Source organism: Pituophis catenifer, unplaced genomic scaffold, assembly GCF_029215685.1.
Source record: "Pituophis catenifer annectens isolate HBS135680 unplaced genomic scaffold, rPitCat1.0.hap2 SCAF_3, whole genome shotgun sequence".
Classification (NCBI taxonomy): Eukaryota; Metazoa; Chordata; class Lepidosauria; order Squamata; family Colubridae; genus Pituophis; species Pituophis catenifer.
The window spans coordinates 175,047,369-175,070,727 of record NW_027256883.1 but is presented as its reverse complement, the minus strand read 5'-3'; the positions used below and the strand labels follow the sequence as shown (position 1 = coordinate 175,070,727).

The window sequence follows — 23,359 nt, the reverse complement described above, 5'->3', positions numbered from 1 at the left end:
CAATAAGAAATATTTCAATGAATTACCAGTATTTTTCAATATTACAATCAAAGTTTCCCTAATAGGGAAAAGCTTACTCTGTTTTTATATCCACTAGGTGGCACATGAATACTGTTTATTGGAATTTAAAGGACAACTCTCATGAAGGACACATATGAACCTGAATTGTAGGCAAAAATACAAGTCTGATGTTGTTAAATGTTCTTCCCATTCCCATTGCATTGTAGCTATCGTTCCAAACCACAGTTTTTCAAAAGATTTGTATTATAGGACCCAACATAAAAGCAAACTAGAGAACATATTATACTAGTTTCCAGAATTAAAACTTAAAAGGTACCTACATTCATAATCTACTGGTCCATCGTATCTATTTGAATCTATTATTACTTTTTAGTTACTGTGTTTAATACAATGGTGGGCATTCTTTAATGATTGTTTACTTATACAAACACTCTTAACTGCATTTTCAAACCACTTCTGCTTGCACCATGTGCAGTAAGAGACTTTCTGGTACAACCAAAGTGGGAATTACTAGTGTGTATTTACTATTACCAATATTTTTCACCTTTTCAATTAAAAACCGAGACTTGCAATCTAAAAGAGTAACACACAAACAAAGTGGAAATGTACTAAAATTTAATCAATCATAAAAGCTGTAATTTAATCTGTGACAGTAAAACACAAGAAGCAATATTAGAATTGGTTTAGTATATTATATATTTTAGCTTTCAAAGCCATAGAAATCAGTTATCCCAGTTTATTTTCCTATAAAAGACCCATTTGTTTCCAAAGCATAATGCACAATTTTAATTAGAATATAGGGCAGAATGAAAATAATGATAGTCCATAACTTTTTAAATATAAAATGAAGTCAATGACTTGGAAAGTTATCGCTGCAATGAATATGAACAGTAAAATTTGTATAATTGTATCTATCATGATAGATATCAAGTATTAATGACTGATCATTTTTAGTGCTTGATGGGCACAGGATTATGGGAAGAGGTCAATATGAAATTATAGTAGCAATATCTAACATTTGAAATGCATCCATGCTCTTGTATAATCATACAACTAGAGTCAATTATATTTATTATCACATTTGTTAATTGCTATTGCAAAAGAGAAGTACTATTGTCTTTAATTCCAAGAGATATACACAGAGCAATTTTATTTTCTTATTTTTTTCCTCAGGGACCTTTGTGCAAACCATTGTAAGATCTAATTTCTTCACATAATTTATAAAAACAGAAGCCTCTTCAGATATGATGTCAATTTGTGGTGTAGCTTTTTTGAATTTCTGGAATGCTGGCATTTTCCAAATTAGGCAACAGTTCTTCATTCCTGCGATCCTAGGTAAAGAAGTCAAAGGGAAACATTAACATCCAAGTCAAAATAAACTTTTTAGGAAAAAAGTATAATGTGAGCTACCAGGGTTTTATTTACTGTAGCAGCATAAAAGAACATTGAGTCCTCTACCAGTCATCTTCAATCAGCACCAGTGGCAGGGAATTCTGAGACTTGTTGTCCAATACATCTCGAGTCAATTAAACTGGGAAAGCTATCTTTTTTTTTTTTTTTTTACTTTCCAGATTACACCCCATGCTTCAGATTTCAGTATCAATACACTGGGAAACTTTTTCCCTAAAGAAGTTTCATTGGTATAGACTTAGCACTGATTAAAACAGTTCTAATTTTCTCATATTTATTGATGGATTAATCACTGTAAACTTGAGTACAAGCAAACATATACACAGAGGGATTCTCAGTTTCTTTCAACAGCTGTCAGTCCTAGGGGTGAGGGCCCTTCTGGAATGGTATGGGATAGGAGACAGCAGTTGAGAGATGGGTATGAAGAGGATGGGTATATGATTTCTGCACTGCTGCTTTGCCCTTGTGTTATTGATTGCATCTTTTGCCAATAATAATACATATTCATCATAAAACATTTTTCATCAGAAGGTTGGGATATAAATACTTCAATTCAATAAATCTGTTTTTTACTGAATCAACTAAAATGTTACAGGTATTTATGTAAGCTTTTGACTTCTCAAAATACCTCAATTCAAGACCCCATTTTCCTCTGAAAGCGCAAGAGTACCAAACAGAGCGGGAACTAGGACAATAGACAACCTTACTGTGCATGCCCCCATCCCCAAGTTTCAGTTCTTGCACTGGGCAGGAAAGATAAATCACATGAGTAGAAACACTTTTAGAGCTTGTATAATAATATTTAGTTTATTCAAGGAAAGATAAAATACAAAATACCAAAATATTGAAAAAGAAAAAAACATAACAAGAAATTAAAAAGAAAAGTGTCTTAGGTAAAGGTAAAGGTTCCCCCGCACGTGTATGCTAGTTGTTTCTGACTTTAGGGATGGTGCTCACCTCCGTTTCTAAGCCAAAGACCCAGCGTTGTCCGAAGACGTCTCCATGGTCATGTGGCTGGCATGACTAAATGCCGAAGGCGCACGGAGCGCAGTTACCTTCCCACCAAAGTGGTCCCTATTTTTCTACTTGCATTTTTATGTGCTTTCGAACTGTTAGGTTGGCAGAAGCTAGGATAACTAATGGGAGCTCACTCCGTTACGCTGTGCTAGGAATTCGAACTGCTGAACTGCTGACCTTCTGATCGACAAGCTCAGCATCTTAGCCACTGAGCCACCATGTCCCTTAAAAGTGCCTTAGAAAAAAATCTAACAATATACACATTACATCCTCACTAGCTGAATGCTGATTAATATAATATAACAATATTAATTCCTCTCCCTTACAAAACAGGCCAAAAGCATTTTAAACTACTCAACTACTAAATCTGTTTACAAATTGTTAGACTGCCATCTATATACTATATTAATCCTTTTAGAGTTTGTAGATTAAAGCTGCAATCAAGACTTCTAACAAATGTGTGAAGAGATGGGCAGAAAAGTGAGATAGAAATCTAATGACATATAAAACAAGGAATGGGGAGATTGTCCAGTCTGAAGGACTGAGTCAAAAGCTGGAAGCCCCTAGCAACAAGGGCGGGACTTGACAACTCTGACAGACTCAGTCCTTCAATCTGAACAGATAAGTACAACCCATGCCTGGCTTCTGTCTCCACCATTATGGAGAACATCCTAGGATATACTGTAATCACATAACACTTATCTATAATAGAAAGAAAAGCACTTGTGGCAGGATTCTGGCTAAAGAAGATTCAATATATAAAAGAAGAATAATTTATCAGAAGAAAACACTACACCAAATGTTGTGCATGTCATGTTTACAATGTGAAAGTGTTGCATCCAAGTCTTCTGAAACTAAAGGATGATCTTTTTGTGAAGTTCTGAATTAGAAAGAATGCTTGCCAAAACTTTACAGAAAACAGCTTTCAGTTCCACTGCAGTTTCTGTTCCACGGTCTGCAATTGCCCTTACATAACAGAGTAGCTTCAGGGTAAAGTCAGTAGAAACATGTCTCAAGAAAGAATAATTGGATTTGACTGTTCAGCCAAACTGACAGAGAACTTTGGTAATGAAAGTCTAACCCGTTTAGAAGTCCCCAAGTTTTGACAAGGCTAAAGCTGAAGGGAATGTGTTTCCTTACCTGGCTCAGAGCTGTTGCATGCTGTGAGTCTAAAGCAGCAGACATGACTTCTTTTTAGGCTTCTTCTTTTCCACTGGTGTTTTTCTATTTATCTGTCTGACAAGATCATAAAAGATCTACAAAAGAAGGACATAAAAAACCACCGAGAGCAATTAGAGAAGTGGGTCTTATAGAATGGAAACTTCTTACAAAAATTCATCTTTGTTCTGTTATCAAGTGAGAAAGAAGTGGAAAGAAATCTGATGTCAGAAAGAAGAATTTGTCACAAAAACAGAAGACAATTCAGTTAAAACAGAGATTTAGTTGATTTCCTACTGGGACTTTCCTAACCATGGAAACTATGCACATGCAAAACAAAATAAAAAGTGCTCTTTAAAATATTCCCATTACTTTAAATGAGTATTGCTTCAACGAAGACAGTATCATATCCTAGAAATCCTTATAAAAATAGTACCATTCTACTGGCTATTGTAAACATTATATGCTACTGTCCATATGTAAATTCTGTATACGTAAAACCACGATGCCATTAGAATTATTTGCCTCCCTTTCACTCTCTCTTTCTCTCTCTCTTATAAGAGTTAATTTTTGCAGGACATATGAACACTTTCTAAGAATAGTCAATCTAACAAAAGCTGTGCTAAGAAATCTTGAGAGAAGTCTAACAAATCATTAATGCCAAAGTGTTTCACTTGCAAAGCATTGCTCTCGGAGATAGATCATCTTGTATATGCAACTATAAACACCAATGTCACATTTTATTGGTATGGGTATAGTCTGGGGGATAAAGGCACCTTCCTCTCTCAGAGACTGCAGACACAGTTCTTGTAAAAGTCAGCTCTGTAGTAATGCAACCTTCAGGGAAACTTCATTTAAGGCAAAGTTGTCTGTGCTCTCTGAACTTGGTCGTTCGCTTATAGATGTTTCATTACCCAACTAGTAACATCATCAGTATAAGCAATCTAAGCTCAGAGAACACCAAGGATGCTATTGTTCAACCCTGAGTCATGTATATTCTCTTCAATTAAAATGTAATTTAACTCATTTTTTATTCCATCCCTGGACACTCTGAAGATTCCAACAAGCTTTAGTATTTTGTGAACTGCAAAATCCCGAAATTAGTGCCTTGATATTATCTTAAAAAGCCCTAAAGTATAACCAAGCGTTTTCTAAAAGCATGATAAAACCAGCATCTCTTTTACTCAATACAATAATATTCTATAAACAGTTATATGAGTTTCTGATGTCAGCCAAGCAAAACATATCAGCACTCTAATAAGGTCAACTTGACAGCTTCTTGCTAGATGTTCATTAAGCTTAGAGGTCAAAGATTGCAATGAACAGATTTGAGAAAAGATTTCGGCGGAATAGGCAGACAGCACCTACTATGTTTTCTGATAATGATGCCTCAAAGACGTTCCAACTTACTACTAATCATTTATTAAGACTATTCTAAATATTTGAACCAGACCTAAGGAAATGAATTAATACAAAGTAGCTACATCCTCTGAAAGTGGCTGTTTCAAGGATCCTCCTATTTTGTTTCCATGTCCTTCACCTTCACTCCTAAGTAGGGACAACCAGCGAAGATCCTTAAAGCAACTGCATCTTCTAGAGGATTTATTTAATTTATTAATAATACATTTATTTATTTAAATTATTATTTAATTATGTGAAGTCCCTGATTATTTTTGTTTTAATGTAATTGTTAGCATTATTGTTTTTATTAATAAATTATTTAATTTTTAAACATTCAGGGTTGAGTCATTCCACCAGTTCATTTTTATGGGAAAAAAAATCCACGTTCTACAAAAACGTAGAATCTGGTAACATGAACTTCAGAGTTCAAATGTTCCTTTGAAATCATCATTTGCTTCATGGTTTGTGAAAGCACAATCCATTTTCCTAGTAAATGAGAGTAAATGAGAGGGCAATCCTGATAGCCCTATATAATGTAGTATTTCCAAAGCCCTTCCCTCCAGAAGAAAAAAGAATAACCCTCCCCTAAGAATAAGGATTAATACGTTTTATTAAAAATAATAAACTTTTGTGAGCTGCAGCTCACTTCATCAAATACATAAAGTGGTTACACTGATGTACTGTAGGATTTAAAATGGGATTAGATGTGGGGCGGGAGAGATTAGTTATGCAGATTTAGTTTACATGTGAGACAGATTACAAACACTTTATCAATTAACAACTGCAATGTGTTAAAACCAGTTGGATTTGTTGAGACCTTTTAAGATTGTGTGAAATGTTTGATATATATGATTTCGGTAATCTATCATTTAATGGTACTATTAAAGTCTCACTTTTCCAAAATGAAATAATGTATCCTGGGAGACTGAAATGCCCTAGCAGACAGCATATTTAAGCCTTAACTTCATACTGTCAAATATGACATACAGATCCTTTAGATTTGTTAAAAAATATTGATTGCAACAACAAAAGCAAGAAAAATGAGTTCCTAGAAATGCTATCCAATGCTATGTTAGACTTTAAGTTTATAATTCACACTTAGAGCTGAAATTTCTTTAACTATTGTACTTGTGAAGGATGGGAACCAGAAGTCCAATTTTCCTTTCCTAAGGAAGGAAGGCTGACTTCTCTTTTATTCTACTGTTCAGAACTAGATTGGCAAAGTGTGCTTTCCATAGTGGCTCTTGTTTAAGAAAATCAAAGCAAGTATGACAATAGCTCTTTTGGATAAAACCCCGTTTTGATTCTGAAAAATGGAAATTACAAGAGGAAGTCACTTCTTGCTTCCAAAACATAAAATAATAATGCAATCTTTAGCAGTTCCATAGTCTTGGCAGAATCCAAAGAATATTAAAGGTCAGTACAGAAACTTGACTAGTCTTCTCAAAAAGAAAAATAAAACAGAGCAAGAGATGGGAAAGAGAACAGCAACAAGAAAAACAAGGGAGTACATATTTTCATCTTCAAAATAAATGCAGACAAGTATATTAAAAAGTTCATTCACTAGATGACAATGTCTATTTAATTTATTAGTGCATATACTGAGCTTAGTAACCAATAAGCAATTCATGTTCTCCTGGGATACCTTGTTAACTTTTGGAGTGCTTTTTGGAGATCCTAAAACTTGTATTTCTAGTCTTATCAAGACACATTACTACCAATCTTGCATAACATGATAGTTTCCAGTTGCACTGGATTATAACTTCATTATTACACCCAGCATGGCAATTTAGGAAAAGCTGCCCCGTATGTCTTATGATTCAGGCATTTATTTAATATCTTGCTGATCCTGTTGTGAACATGGCCCACTTACTTGAACAGGGCTGCACTCAACTTTAAGGACCAGGTTCACAACTTGTGAGTCCTCCTCGATGTGGCACTATTGCAGTGGTGGGATTCTGCCGGTTCTAGGGGGTTCGGTGTTTTTTTATAATTTTATTGGCCTCGCAGCTGCTGCGGGGCTTCAAAGAGCCACCCTACAGCTGATCAGTATTAAAAGAAAAGAAATGAGTAGACTGACGCCTGCAAATATAAATGGGTAGACCCAGTGGTGGGATTCTACTTTGGTAGAACCGGTTGTTAAGTAGTTAAGCCAGTGGTTGCCAAAGTGGGCGGTACCGCTCCCTGGGGACGGTAAACGGCAAGGGGGGCGGCAAGAGGGACGCTGGAGGCAAAGGGGGGTGACAGGGGGGCGACAGGGGGGCTAAGTGGCAAGGAGGGTGGCCCCCCCTTTGACCTGTGCCTCGCAACACTTACCTCCTTGCAAGCAAACAGCAAGAAAAATCAGCCTCTCTCAGTTTCAGCATAGGTTAATTAGCATGATTAGATCGGCCTCCGACTCTCAGCTGATTCGCTCTCAGCTGTTTTGCAGGCTCATTTGCAAGCTCTTGTTTTGCAAGCTCTTTGCTTGCTGCAAAGAGTGGTCGAGCAGATTTTTTTTTTCCCTAGCTAAAAGGAAAATGAAAGTAAAGCAGGCTCTGCTGCAACGTAACAAAATGAGGCAGGGAGAGAGATTTCTTTTTCTTTCTCCTCACCAAAACAGGTAGGTGCAAACAATGGGAAATTTAGGGCAAAAGAGGAGAGTTCAAGATTTTAAAAGACAAAAGAAAAAAAGCTCTATATAACTAGGGAATTGTAATAATTGAGATACTATTAATTGTATATTGTGTTGAAATCAGAAATGGTTAAGTTGTAGTTTGGAGGAATATATAGGGGAAATTATTTGGTTTATTATTATTGGTAAATATAATTAATTGATTTGTAAGAAATTGGATTGCATGAAAATAATTGGAATATTCATGTTCATATTGATTAATACACAAAAAAGATAGTTGTCACTATGATGAAGAGAAATAAGTGACATGGTTGTTAAGAATGCCGCAACGGGCATAAATGTGAAGATGGTCATAAGTGTGAGGACCGGTCAAAAGTACGAGGACCAGTCAGAAATGACTTTTTTCAGCCCTCTGAGTAGTCCCTATGCAGCTAGCCGCACCCACCCGGTCACATGACCAGCTAGCCACACCCACCCAGTCACATGACCAGCTAGCCACACCCACCCAGTCGCATGACCACCAAGCCACACCTCCAACTAAGCCACGCCCACAGAACCGGTTGTTAAAAAAATTGAATCCCACCACTGTACTATTGCTAGACAGTATATTTAGCTGAGTGAACCCAGGCTGTAGTAATCTCAAAGTTGGATTACTACAAATTTCCTCTTGTAGTATGGCTATTAATGATGGATGAGAACCCACCGTTGGACCAGAATGCAACAGCATGAGTGACAACCAAGGGTGTGCCATATATCTTAAAACTATTTTTAAAATGTTAAAACTATGCTCATGGATGTCCATGAGATGTGTGTAGGCATGCTAAATTATTATTTTGCTATCCAGAGCCAGTGGAGTTGGGTGGCATTATAAACTCGTTACCTAATTTTTTTTTACACACAGGTCTATTTATATTAATTTGTTCATTTACAATCCAAATCAAAGAATGTAAAAAATACAGCATATCATTATATACATATGTAATGATACATGCATATATGAAAGGAAGAAAATTAACCATTCACTGAAGGCACCAAACAGTTTCTATCAGTACTGTAAAGCTATAAATAAATAATAAAAAAAACAATGCTACTGCCTTCAAAATACCTGAGTATTCATCATTTAATAAGAATACCTCCATCTGCTCATCAGGAGATAAAGGTATTTCTCTTCAGACATTTGTTTTGTCTTCTTAATGAAATAATAGAATTTATTATCACTTATACATTAGAGAAGAAAACATTAACAGACAGCAATGTAGGCTTATATGCTTTGATGGGGCAATTTTCACTGTTAATTAATTTAATTTTTGGAACAAAAGTATCAATGGTGATTATCTGAAAAGCTTCCTTTAGACTGGCACATTAAAGGGAACATTTCTGAGAGATTCTACTGGCAAAAATGCAACAGAACTATACAAATAGAAAATATATTCATGTTTACAAGCCAGGTAATACAATGCCTTCTGAAAAATCAACCAATATTACCTCATTAACATTGATTTTAGACTTTGCAGATGACTCTAGAAAGGCACAGTTACACCACTGTCTTGCTAAATTCTGTCCCTGTTCTTTGCCAACTACTCGTTCATCTTCCAGATCACATTTATTGCCAACCAGAATCATGGGTACCTGTACAAAGAGAAAAGAAATGTATATGTAACTGACAATAAAATAAATGCTTAAGTTCCTTACTTTGGGCTGGCCTGAAAAAAATTGCTGGCTAGTCTCCTGTCATGAGAAAGTAAGCATATCAATGAACTTACCAAACGTTCTTGCCTTTTATTTAATAATTGTTAAAACAATTCATAATTATCAGGGCAATGTAATCAGGATAATATCAAAAGATAAAAAAGTTTTGTTTGCTTACTTCCTTGCTGGTGTTTAATGCACAATCCCATCTTTAGTTCTCTAGATCTACTTCATTTAATTTCTAAGGAATACAGGGGGTTTTGTGTTTGTTCAGCTACACATTATTAGTACTATTATAAGCTTTCCTCCCACCACCCCAAGTTGGGTAAAGGTGAAAAATTCAATTAAAACAAAAAAGATAGGTAGACAGATAGATAGATAAGACCTTCAGTTTTAATCTTCATTGAATTGAGATATAACACCCCAAAGGAGTTTGTGAAGTCTGGTAGCACACTAATTGAGGTGCTGAACTTGTGACAAGGGATATTCTAGTTCCCTCTGAACCCATCAAATGATTGGGGCTAATCATGCTCTCTCAGTCAAGTTTACCTCACAGAATTGCTGTTGTGGGCATAAAATTAAAAGACTGCCCCATACACTGCTTTGAGCTCCCAGGGGAAAAATTAGGTAGATATTAATACACCTCTCTTTCCCCAAAAATGATTGTATGATGGGTGGACATCTCTAGCTATTTGTTTTGCAATTCTATAATAGAATCACCATTATTGACAAGTTATGTTTGCAGAAATAAAATGAGGAACAGAATGCATTAAAATGCATTACTATTAATTCTTTCTATCAACAGAGATCTTTTGTTCCTCTATTTGACCACTTGCCGAGTGAAGATTAAAAGGAAAATCTTACACAAGCAAATAATGTATTTTAAAAGAAAGCATTTTTAAAATCAAGCTATTTTGGAGGCTTCAAAATTCAAAACTCAGTTCTGAAAATATTAATTACAGTAGACAATCTACAAATGTCCATTAGTTTAAAAAAGTAAAACAAATATTGCTTCCCCCTTCCTCCAAAATATCTCACAGAAACACAATACAGTACACAATAGACTAAATTTGCAAGAACATTATGAATATCTGAGTCTGTCAGAGTCTGCAGTCCGGCCCTCGAGTCTTGATGTTCTGATTTTACATTCTATTTCAAATTGAATTGAATTGAATTGAAAATTGAATTATATTTTGTTTTAATTAGATTACATTTGCATTCTCTGCAGTGCAATCCAAACATCAAAAGGAGATGTATAAATCCCAATGAGTTCATGAAAAGAGGATAATCTTTGACACCAGTTTTGAACTTCAACCCCCAGTTTCATATACCATTCATATATTTGAACAGTAGACATTGAGATTCCCTTGATAAAGACCCTGCCAAATTATGGATGTTTGAGGTGGGAAGGAGGAAATTACAAAGGATTACTTTCCTCCACATTAGTTCCTACAGTTTGATGAGAATGCAATCTATAAAACGTACAATACCCTAAACTTTTATTTACTCTAGAAAAGGATGGCACTTCATAAGAAACTGAGAGCTGATGTAAAAAGCTAAAGGATTTTACAAAATAAATTATCTCTAAGGTTTGGCATGAGCACGGACAATTTAAAGCTCATGAACAAAAATGTAAATAACAATGAATTTTGTACTTGCTAGCAATTTTGTACTTGACATCTAAAGGAGTTGTTTTCTCCACTATATTCAGAAGCAAATACAAAAATTACTGTCACTAAATTTTTTGCCGAGAGCCAAGATATAGTAGAGGCTGGCCTGACTATTACAATTAAAACCTGACCCACAGAATGAGAGAGTGGAAAGAAAAGAGATTACTCTATAAATATTGGTCCTAACAGCATTTTTAAGCCTGGCTAAACTGGACAGGATATGGGAAAATCCATGTTTATCTATGGAGAATGATAATGGACTTTCCAACTCTGGGTGACTATCAGATATAGAGATAATTTCCACACATTGGCAAAATTTGTTTTTTGTAGGAGACAGATAAGTAAGTGATGAACATGAATAGGACCTGCCTCTCAGCAAGCTTTTTATGCTTTGTGAAAATCCGTCATTTTAGCTTGCATACCTGTGCTTCAAATTACAACCTAATAATGAATATTGAACAGGTTCTGAATTTAAGTAAAGTATGAACATTGTGGTGCTACGTATTCTCAATTACTCCACACTGATAGTATCTAACTTACTTCAAGCTGACTATTAACTTATTGTTTTGAAAATGTAATATTCCAAATAGAAGAGAAAGCATTTTGATTAAAAGAAGTTATACTATATTTTAAAGTCATTCATGTTCCTTGGCAATGTCATTCACAACAGTACAAATGAGAACATTTTAGCATATTAAAGCCTGAAAAGTAATGTGTTAGTAAAAACGAAAAATCAGAAACAAGCAGAATTATGGAACTAGTCTTCAATCTAATTCATTTGATGTATCATCTGATAAAAGTCTTACTTCATGGGTGAAAACAACTTCAGAAGCTATAAGACTTTGACTTAAATGCTTAGAAAAGAATTGGGTTTCAAAGGCTCTGTAAGAAAAATAATCCCTATTTTAAGGAAAATTAGTTTTACAAGTATCTACTTAAGCCAGAATGGGTAGCAAAAGCTTATAGAAAAGAAAATGAAACAATGATTGGTATAACATTAGAAAAGCAGAAATACAGAACTAAAATCCCTCTACTCATGTATTTTAGTAGGTTATTCTTCAACAATAACAATTTAAATACAGTATTTTCTGATTTCAAAATAAAGCCATCTTCAGCCTTATCACATCTAATTTGTTAGACAGAGACTGGGATATGTTATCCAGTTCCACTTGTCCATTTTAATTTCCCTACTCTGACGGAGAAGAATTGAAGGGAAACTTCATTCATTCATTCATTTTATTCATCTCTGTAGCAGGGAAGTTTATAACTATATTCATAAAAACAAAATTATGATTCCATTTCAAGCAAAGGAAAGTTAGATCCCAATTTCTCATTTGTGGTTCAACTCTAGAATGCCTGGGAAAGACCAGATTAGATCAATATTATCCCATTAATAGTAAAATGTACTGCCAAAATAATGGATATTTTGTGTAATTGATATTTCTAGGATAAAATATTGAATTCTTGATATTTTTCGTATTAAAAATTATTTCCATTTCCAATGGAACTATGTAGTCTTCAGTTTCAGCTGCAGTCTTAGTTATTCCAATTTTGGGGAAAGGGAAAAATACGTAGTATTCTAGCTTTAGGCATTTTAAAAGCCTAAATAATAGGCTTTAAAATTTAGGCATTTTAAAAGCCTAAATAATAAAGCCTAATAGAAGCAGAACACTGAAAAAAGTAAGCATTTAATCTAATCTAGAAGGGCTGTTCATAATGGAATGCTATTACCAATTCATAATATACCTTATTTTTCAGACTATAAAACGCTCTGGACTATAAGACGCACCTAGCTTTTGGGGAGGAAAACAAGAAAAAAAAAATCTGCTGCTGCCTCCCAGCATCCATCCGGTATTCATCTGGTCCATTTGCTGTAGCCTATTAGCTGCGGCCCATTCACCACCACCGCAGCCCATTTGCCACCGCCACAGCCTGTTTGCCACAGTCCATTTGCCGCCACAGCCCATCCGCCAATTTGCCACTGCAGCCTGTTCGCCACTGCGGCCCCTTCGCTGTTGTGGTCCATTCTAGAACAGCTGATCGGCACCGCACCACAGCACAGCAATATTCTCCCCCACAGCAATATTCACTGTATAAGCCACACAGACATTTCCACCCACTATTTGGGGGTTGTGCGTCTTATAGTCTGAAAAATATGGTAACTTGCAATAGTTAGAATGCCAAATAACTGAGTGTGAATTCCAAACCATATTAACTTGGATTATACAATGAACAGTAATGACTGTAATACAATACCTGTTCCACAGCTGTGTGCTGGAGAAGTGTACAGTACAATATAGTCACATATACACCTTCTTATTATCATTGCTTTTTTTCACTTGTTATCCCATTTAGTAGATAAAATACTAAATAGCAATTCAGCTCCCAGAGAAAGGCAGAGAGATGCTCATACTATAAACAAATATAGTAATGTTTTTCCCCTGTCTATAGTAAGAATTGGCAATGTGTTAATGCTTCTACCAAGGCTTAATGCAATAAGTAAGTAGTTACCATAAAGAGAAAAAAAAGCAACATGATCAGTCATTTTGGTTGGAAAATGAGTTAAATAAGATATTTATATTCACACACACACAAACACTCACACAAAAACTCACATCACTAGACTATGGATGGAACAGTAGCAAATGTTTTCAAATGTGACTGAAAACAGCTCAAATACTGAAGTATCCTGGGCCAAACTAAGTAATAGAAACATTACTTCTGAACATAAAATTTTGTACAACCACTCTAAGCACAAATGTTAAACATGACTTTTCTCCAACTTTCTTTCCCCACGATGCAAAAGACTGGATGCTTTTTTGTCAGAATCACAACTTCCATCATAAAACAATGGTTACTCTTGAGGAAATAAGGATAGACTTAGGTCAATAAAAAAACCTGCAGTAAACAAATACATTGTTTTTTGAGATTCTTTATAACACAATGTTCACTCCAGATGGAATCTGCCTGTCTTGTGAACTCAGGGAGAGAAGGTATATCATAAGTCCAGTGCAGGGATGAAATGCTCCAGGTTCGGACCGGATCGCCCGATGTGGTAGCGATGGCGGCGGGTGGTTCGGAGAACCGGTAGCAAAAATCTCTGTGCCCCCCCCCCATGCCCAGCTGAGCCGCGCGGTCATCAGAGGTTGGGATTTTTGTTTACTTTTAAAAGCATTTTTTCCACAACCTCTTCGGCCGAAAAAATCCTTTTAAAAGTAAAAAAAAAAAAAAGACTCTGATGATCACACGGTTCAGCTGCGATCGTCAGAGGCTTTTAAAAGCATTTTTTTTCTGCAACCTCTTCAGCCAAAGAGGTTGTAGAAAAAAAATGCATTTAAAAGCCTCTGATGGGCTTCCGGTTTGGCTTCCGTCGCCGCCAGACGGTCTTTCGGGACCGCCAGCCTCGTTGCCTGTAAAGAGCCGTCTCTACAGCTGAGAGACTGCTCGAAAAACTCCGTCTCCTTGAGGAGACGTGAGATAGAGCCGGCGAGGACAGGTAGAGCCCTCTGCAAACTCCCCAGAGTTTTTTATTACTCTTGGGGAGGAAGCAGAATGTGGCTCCCTATTCAGCTCGCCGTTGCTCCGGGCTTCGGGGGAACTCTGCTTTTTGCAGAGCCAGGCGACGGGACCAATCCAATTAATGAAAATTAACAGATTGTCTAAACAAACAGGATGAAATCCGGATTTGGGACCCTAAATCGCAAGTATTTTTAACAATTCTATAAGTGATTTTAAAAGCGAAGAAAAAAAGTTTAAAATGGCGACTGGCTGAGGCTTGAGAAGAAGAAAGCTGAAAGCGAAAGTCCTTCTGCCTGAATAGTTTAATACGTTACAAAGTATCTGAAATAACAGCGCTGGCTAGTATTGAAGAGAAAAATTTCTACTTTATGTTTCTTCCTTCTTAGAGACTTGATATTGATACCATTTGGAGAGAAGTCTTTTTCTTTAAAAAGAGTTTGTCTGTGTGGCAGGATGGTGTTAAAACTGACAAAGCCAGACAAACAAGTAGCGGGGGGGGGGGGGGCTCCCCCATTTACAAATCATATGAACAAGTTTTGAGCTTGCAGATTCAGAAGAATGGTTTTAAAGACCTAAAGGAATTTGTTTTGGAAGAGATGGCAAGACATGATGAGATTGTGAACCAGAATCTTGAAAAATTCAGGCAGGAAATTAAAGAGTTGGTACAACGAAAATATGCCAACCTGAAACAACAGATTGTAACAGCTTTGAAAACTTTTTCAGAAATAGTTGTAAAGATGGATAATGATACCAACTTAGAATTAGAGTCTAAAATGAAGGAAGCTGATAATAAGTTTTATAATTTGGACAATAAAATACAAAGAATTGAAAATGATTTGATAAATATTCAAGACAATAGCTCAGAAGTAAAGTCTAAAATAAAGGAAGCTGACCACAAGATTTACAATGCAGACAATATAAAACAAAGGATTGAAAAAGAAATCATAATGATGCAATACAGGTCCATGGAATTTGCAGTCAGAATGAGGGGAATACAGGAAAATAACAGAGATGACTTGAGAAAGATGTCTGCTGAAGTTCTGGCTGGGATTTTAAAGGTTAGTCCTGAAGAGGTATCCTGTAGGATTGATAAGGTCTACAGAGTGAATTCTTTTTTTTTTTTTTAATTTTTTATTATATTTTTAAGAGTGAATTCTTGGGTTGCAAAGCAAAGACAATTGCCTAGAGATGTGGTGATTTACTTTACTGATAAGAGTAATAAGAAATGATATTGTGCAAAAGTCTTTTAACTCCACTCTGGAAAGGAACGGAAGGAAGATTTGGATATATAAAGAGCTGCCGTCCAAGATGTTAAAAGATAGAAAGGACTTTGGATTTTTGGTGACTGAGCTAAAGAAACAAAACATCCCATTTAGGTGGGATGCTCCAGTTGGTATAATATTGAGATATCAAGGAGAAAGATATCAACTAAATACTGTTGAAAAAGCGGAAGAATTTTACTACAAGGTTTTTAAAATGGATCCAACATCTCCATGTATGCCATCAGTGTTAGGAATACAGGAGGGGAATAAAGAAAAGCAAAATGAACAAGAGATTGAAACTCAGGCTAAGCAGATGGAGATGGAGGTAATGGAAAAACAACAAGTTGCAGAGGCCCTTTTGGATGAGCCGCTTTTGGATTCTCCTTCAGAGGTTATAGCTGGATTACCTATAAATACAAGAGAGGCGGCTTTGGATTTTTAATGTGATGTCTTATCAAGTTATAGACCAGCATGGAAATCAATCAGCTGATATGCAAGTTCTAGAAAGGCAACTAGGATGGAGATCTAAACCACAAAAAGCCAAGAAAAGAAGAAGCAGGTCCTACAAAACTAAAAAATTTTAAACTAAACAACAGTCTAATGCCAGTTACTTAAGAGGCTACTAAATATAATAAGCGGGATTTATAGAAGGCTGATACATGAAAATATAACTGAGGCAAATTATTGACTTATACTATTTTGAGAAGAATAACAGATCTCTGCAATGCTGGTGCTTTTGGGATGTGGAAGATGGCCTCTGATTGAGTGGATTGGAATTTTCTATTTTGGACTCTTTGAAAAATGGATTACGTATATGTTGAGTTATGTGGCAAGAGATCTATGGGATTGGGGCATGCAGAAGATCTGGTTGTTACCCCAATGTGGTGGTTGGAATGAACAATCTAGATAAAAGACACTACAGAAGATACTACATGGAATATAAATATAAAGTCACTCGGGTGGTTTTTTATATATGAAAATACTTATTATTGATGGGGGCAGATGGTAATTGAAGATACTGAATATACTGTTGGAAGCTGAACCTGATATTACCCTAATATGGGTGATAGAATTAATAATCCAGTTGAAAGACATTACAGAAGATATTATATGGATTACAAATTTAAAGTCATCTGAGGATTTTATTTATATATGGAAGTATCTTTTAGTGGTGTGGTGTGGGCAGAAGAACAAAGATATTAAAAATATTATGTATGTTAGACCTGTAGGAAAATGGGTGGAGATGGGTTATTGATTGTTTAGTTTAGGAAAAGGGATGTTATGTTTAGATATAAATATATGCAAAAGATTTGAATTAAGAGATATATGTTTGGGGGTGGAGGAAATGGGTAGATTATGAATTGAATAAATGCCAAATTAGGATTTATTATATAGTTTTATAGCTGAAGGTTGCTTTGAAATGTATAGTATAGTATAGGGGGGCTATAATAATAATGTTAGAAAGAAATGGTTAGCATGTGGGGGGTGGTGTAAAAGGATGGTAAAGTATTATATAATTTGATGTTAATTTGGATTTTATTTTGGAGAAGCCATGGGGGGAGGGGAGGGGGAGGGGGGGGTTAGGGTGGAGGGGGGAAAAATGGGGAAAAATCTGTATTTGAAAAACTTTTTCAATAAAAAAAAAAGCCTCTGACAATCCCAGCTGAGCTGCCTGATCATCAGAGGCTTCTAAAAGCATTTTTTTTTCTACAACCTCTTAAGGTTGTAGAAAAAATGCTTTTAAAAGTAAAAAAAAAAAAAAGTTGGCCACGCCCACCCAGTCACATTACCCCTACCACTACCAAGCCACGCCCACAGAACCAGTAGTAACAAATTTTAGATTTTACCCCTGGTCCAGTCACAGAAAAAATGTCATCATTAAGGACTCTACTGCTGTGCCTTCTCAGGGCCAATCCTATGTCTTTGGAACAGCCTTCCCTATCTTGCTAAGAGACTGACTAAGTTTCTGAAAACTAGTTTTTTGAGACAGGTGGAAGGTGAAACAATATCCAGAAGATAAGTGTTCTAAGAGGATGGAATTAGAGTAGTTTTGTTCTGTTGGCTGTTGTGGGCAGAGGGGTGGTGAACCAGGGGTGAAATCCAGCAGGTTCTGAGAGGTTCTGGAGAACCGGTAGCAGAAATTTTAAACAGTTTGGAGAACTGGTAGCAGAAATTTTGAGTAGTTCGGAGAACCAGCAAATACCACCTCTGGCTGGCCCCAGAGTGGGGTGGAAATGGAGATTTTGCAATATCCTTCCCCCAGGAGTGGGGAGGGAATGAGGATTTTTGCAGTATCCTTCCCCTGGAGTGGGAATGGAAATTTTGCAGTATCCTTCCCCTACCACGCCCACCAAGCCACGCCCACAGAACAGGTAGTAAAAAAAATTGGATTTCACCACTGTGGTGAACTATTGATTGTAATCCTACAATTAAACACAGAACTGTAAACTGCTCAGATTCTTCTGCCTAGAGTAGCATAAAATAAACAAATAAATAAAAGATATAGTACTAAGCAGTTTTATGAAATATATTTGGTCAATGCTGTTTTCTGAAGCCTGACATAATGCATGTATGTCTCTTTGATAAGCACTTAACAAGTTCAGAATCCTTGGTAATTATTATTAATAATGAAAATGTACACCAATATTTTTATTTAAGTAGCAGTTTAAGAGATAATGCAGAAAAACATATATAGGAAAAAGCACAACTTGGATTCAGCAATATATTTAGGAAACAGCACAAATTCTGTAGTGGAAAAAATATAAATGGAATGTGAGGGGGGGACTGAAAATTTATATTCTATAGTTCAGTGACTGCTGCATCCAAGACTCAATGTCCCTTAAATAGATGGTTGGGACCACAACTTCTAATTTTCTTCCTTGTATTTCTTATTGCCCCACTGTTAGGGGAGGTAAATTAGTTTCAGGCCTGGAGAGGTGACAGAGGAACAGAATGCCTTAGAATCCTACAACATATCTAAAACACTGAGACTTTGGTTCCATCCAGCTGAACTTTCTACTACTGCAAAGGGGATCATTCTGTCAAGAGGTATCCTATCTTGTTGGCAGTAAGAGAACAGAAATTCCCAGTAACAGAACAGAAATTATGCTGCATCCAAAGCCAGCTTAACCCAAAGTATTGCCAAAAGTCATAGGACTGCTTCCTAAATTGGTTATAAAGCAAATTCTGCAAAATGGCCAGACAAACTGACAACTTCATATATTACATGCATCAAGTATGTGAAGGAAATTCATTTAGAAAGGATTAGACAATTCTTTTGAGAATGAATTAAAACTGCCAGAATCAGATGGAATTACATCCCAGAGTTCTGAAAGAGCTGGCAGACGTGATCTCGGAACCACTGAACATAATCTTTCAAAACCCCTGGCGCACTGGTGAAATACCAGAGGACTGGAAAAGAGCTGATATAGTTCCAGTCTTCAAAAAGGGGGAAAATGCATTCTGGAAACTCAATGTGTAGTCCTCAATGTAACTACATCTACATGGAGGGAATCATGTAGTGGAATACCCCAAGCTTAATCCCAGTACTCTTCAACATCTTCATAAATGATTTAGATGAGGGGCTAGATAGAGAACCCATCAAATTTGCAGATAAAACCAAGCTGGGGGGAATAGTCAATACTTTAGAAGATAGGCTCAAGATACAGAAGGATCTTGATAAACTTGAACACTGGGCCCTATCTAACAAAATGCAATTTGGTGCTGAGAAAAGGTCTTAGACTTAGGCATGAAAACCCAAATACAGAGGTATAAAATAGGTAGTAGCTCAACACTAGTGACTATAACAGGGATCTAGGTGTCCTAATGAACAATGACTTAAGTATGAGCCAGCAGTGTGCTGCAACTGCCAAAAAAACCCAAACCAGTGCAATTCTAGGCTGCATCAACAGAGGGATAGTTTCAAGAGCACATGAAGTGATAGTAACACTTTATACTGCACTGTTAACACCACACTACATTGGAATACTGCATCAGTTCTGGTCCCATGATACAAAAAAGATGCTAAAGCTATAGAAAGAGTGCAGAAAAGATCAATGAAGATGCTAAGGGGTCTGGAGGCTAAACCATATGAACGGTTGTGGGAACTAGGTATATCTAGTCTAACAAAGAGAAAAACTAAGAGTGATATGATTACAGTCTTCCCATGTTCGACGGGCTATTTCTGAGAAGAGAATCTATTCTCCAAAGCACCTGAGGGCAGGACAAGAAATAATGGGTGGAAGATTATCACAAACACATCAAACCTACGATTAAGGAGAAATTCCCTGACAGTGAGAACAATTAACCAGTGGAATGCCTTGCCTCCAAAAGTTGTGGGTCCTCCAACACTAGAAGTTTTTAAGAAGAGATTGGATTACTGCTTGTCCAGAATGGTATAGGGCAGTGATGGCAAACCTTTTTGGCACACAGTGCCCAAACCAGAAGGCGCGCACACCAGAGCGCCAGAAACTCAACGACCAGCTGGCTGAGCTGGGGTGATGGTACACGTGCCCACAGAGAGGGCTCTGTGTGCCACCTCTGGCACGCGTGTCATAGATTCGCCATCACAGGTATAGGGTGTCCTGCTTGAGTAGGGGATTGGAGTAGAAGAGTCTTTTTCAACCTTGTTATTCTATGTCAGTGATGGCTAACCTTTTTGCCATTGCGTGCCAGGACGGGGGGGGGGGGCGGGGAGGTTCACGCACGCACCTGCCCACACCCATAATTCTATGTGCCCCGCCCCCGCACATGCGAATCCCCCTCCCCCTGGCATGCGATGTTCCTGTAGGCCCATTTTTCTTTCTCACCTGGCTCCAGATCCTCTCTATGAGTCTAGGGAAGGCAAAAACAGCCTTCCCCACCCCCTCGGAGGCCCTCCAGAGGCCAGAAACGGCCCATTTCCCAACTTGTGGTTGGACAGGAAGTGAGATTTTTTGCTGTCCCCAGCCTCCAGAGCCTCTCTAGGAGTCTCTGTGTTGTTGTAAGTTATTGAAGGATTATTTACTGTATGTGCAACATTTTAAATTGTTTTGCAATTAAGTTTGGTAGTACTTTTTATTTTTAATTTACCAAAAATGTCATTCAGTTTTTATTTTTTATTTTTTTTTATTTAAAAAGTTTTACAAATACATTTTCTCCCCAGTTTCCTCCCCCCCCAAACCCCCCATACCCTCCCTCCCTAGCCCTCCCCTTTTCCCCCCCTGGACTTACACAATATAAAATCCTAATCGAAAAATACATTTTATAAAACTTAAACCCCTCCACCCCCTATATACTATTTATACCTTCATAAAGCTCTATTAATTTGTCCCTACATAATACATTCATTCAGCTAAAAGCTATCTGATATTTCTTAATTTGATATTTATTCTGCACATAATCTATCCACTTTTTCCACTCCCATACATAAGTCTCTTGAGTTCGGTCTTTTAAATATGCTGAAATCTTCGCCATCTCCGCAAAACTAGCCATCTTCAAAGTCCATTCTTCAATAATGGGCATAGCTTCATTTTTCCAATATTGACCTATCAGTAATCTCGCTGCTGTCACCATATACAATATCAACTTTGTTTCGCCCAATGTAAAACCCTTAACTATACCCAATAAAAACAATTGTGGAGAAAACTGAAGTTTTTTCTTCAAAACATTTTGCATAACCCACCAAATTTTTATCCAAAAAGCCTTCACTTTCTTACAAGTCCACCACATATGGTAATGTGTGGCATCTAAGCAATCACATCTCCAGCACTTTGGTTGAACATTAGGATACATACACAATAACTTCTTAGGATCTAAGTGCCACCTATAAAACATTTTTTAAAAATTTTCCATCAAATTCTGCGACTATGTGAATTTAACATTCTGGACCCATATTTTTTCCCATGTTTCCAACATCACTGGTTCTGCAAAATTTTGTGCCCACTTTATCATACAATCTTTAACCAATTCATTTTCCGAGTCCCTTTCTAGCAAAACATTATAAACCCTCTTAATATGCATTGGACCTTTCTCTTTTATATGTCTAACCAATTCTTCTTCATGCATCATTATACCAGTTTTTTTATCTTCTTTCCATCTCAGTTGAAGTTGATTATACTGTAACCAAGTTAAGTTGATCCCTTCTTCCAACAGCATTTCTAATGTCTTTAATTGCAATCTGCCCTCATCCATAAAAAGAGCTTCTTTGTATAAAAACCCCCTGAGTGACATTATATTTGTATTCCACATAATATGACCAAGATCCAGCCATAACGGTATTTTGTAATCCCATTTAAATCGGTGCTTCTTCCAAACTCTCATCAAAGAATTCCTAAGTATGTGGCTTTTGAATACTTTATCCACTTTGTTCTCATAAAATAAATATGCATGCCAACCAAATTCAAGATCATGACTTTCTATATTCAATATTCCAGTCTTTATCCTTCCAAACCAGTCACTTGCTTGCGTCAGAGCTGCTGCTTCATAATACAATTGTAGATTTGGAAGTTTAAGGCTTCCCCTTTCTGGAGCATCTTGCATTATTTTCAGTTTGACTCTCGGCTTTTTCTCATTCCAAACAAACTTATTCAATCCATTTTGCCATTCTCTCAATTGCTTATCACTTTTAAGCACCGGAATCATTTGAAACAAAAAAAGAAATCTAGGCAAAATGTTCATCTTAACTGCTGCTATTCTTCCAAGTAGCGACAGCTGCAGTTTTTTCCAGGTCTCCATATCCTTTTGTACCTCTCGCCACAACACCTCATAATTATTTTGAAATAATTTTGAATTTAAATCTGCAACTTGAACTCCTAAATATTTAACCTTTGATACTATTTCAAAACCTGCCTTGCTTTCAAGTTCCTGCTTCCGATCTTGTGTCATATTTTTAACAATCATCTTAGTCTTTTTCTGGTTCAACCTAAATCCTGATATCATACCATATTTGTTTATAATGTCTTTCATCTGGATTATTGATTCCATCGGCTGTGTTAGGGTAACAACCAGATCATCTGCAAATGCTCTGGTCCTGTAATCCTCATGCCTGATAGCTATGCCATGTAATAAGTTTGAGTCCCGTATTGTATTCAACAAGACTTCTAATGTTAAAATAAATAACAATGGGGATAGCGGACAACCTTGTCTTGTTCCTTTTTCAATACTAAAATTTGTAGTCAGACTTCCATTAATAATAATTTGTGCTGTTTGCTGTTGATAGATTGCTGAAACCGCCTGTATAAACTGATCCCCAAAGTCCATTTTTCTCAAAGTCTTTAATAGAAAGTTCCAATCCACTCTATCAAAGGCCTTCTCCGCATCCAAAAACACCAGCACTGCAGATATCTGTTTATTCTTCTCAAGATAGTCCAATAAATTTATTATTTGCCTTACATTATCTTTCATGTATCTGCCTTCTATAATTCTTGCTTGGTCATGATGAATCACCTCCTGAATAACTGGCATTAATCTGTTGGCTAATACTTTTGCAAAAATTTTATAATCATTGTTCAGAAGAGATATTGGTCTATAATTCTCAGGTTTTTTAAGACCTACTTGCTCTTTCGGTATCAATGAGATATAGGCTGATTTCCATGAAGGAGGTATTTTACCCCCTTGTT

General features: G+C 36.6%; 1 protein-coding gene across 2 annotated transcripts in view; it reads right to left on the bottom strand.

Moving 5' to 3' along the window:
• Positions 1-622: 622 nt before the first annotated feature.
• The window catches only part of RAP1A (RAP1A, member of RAS oncogene family), a 101,214-nt gene continuing 78,477 nt past the window's right edge, over positions 623-23,359 (bottom strand). For both annotated transcript variants that reach the window (XM_070941570.1, XM_070941571.1), the window contains 3 exons: positions 9,107-9,250; positions 3,589-3,704; positions 623-1,352 (listed from right to left, as the gene is read on the bottom strand). In XM_070941570.1, coding sequence (XP_070797671.1) covers positions 3,618-3,704; positions 9,107-9,250 — 231 coding nt within the window. In that variant the 3' untranslated portion in view covers positions 623-1,352; positions 3,589-3,617. The remainder of the gene's footprint in view (positions 1,353-3,588; positions 3,705-9,106; positions 9,251-23,359) is intronic.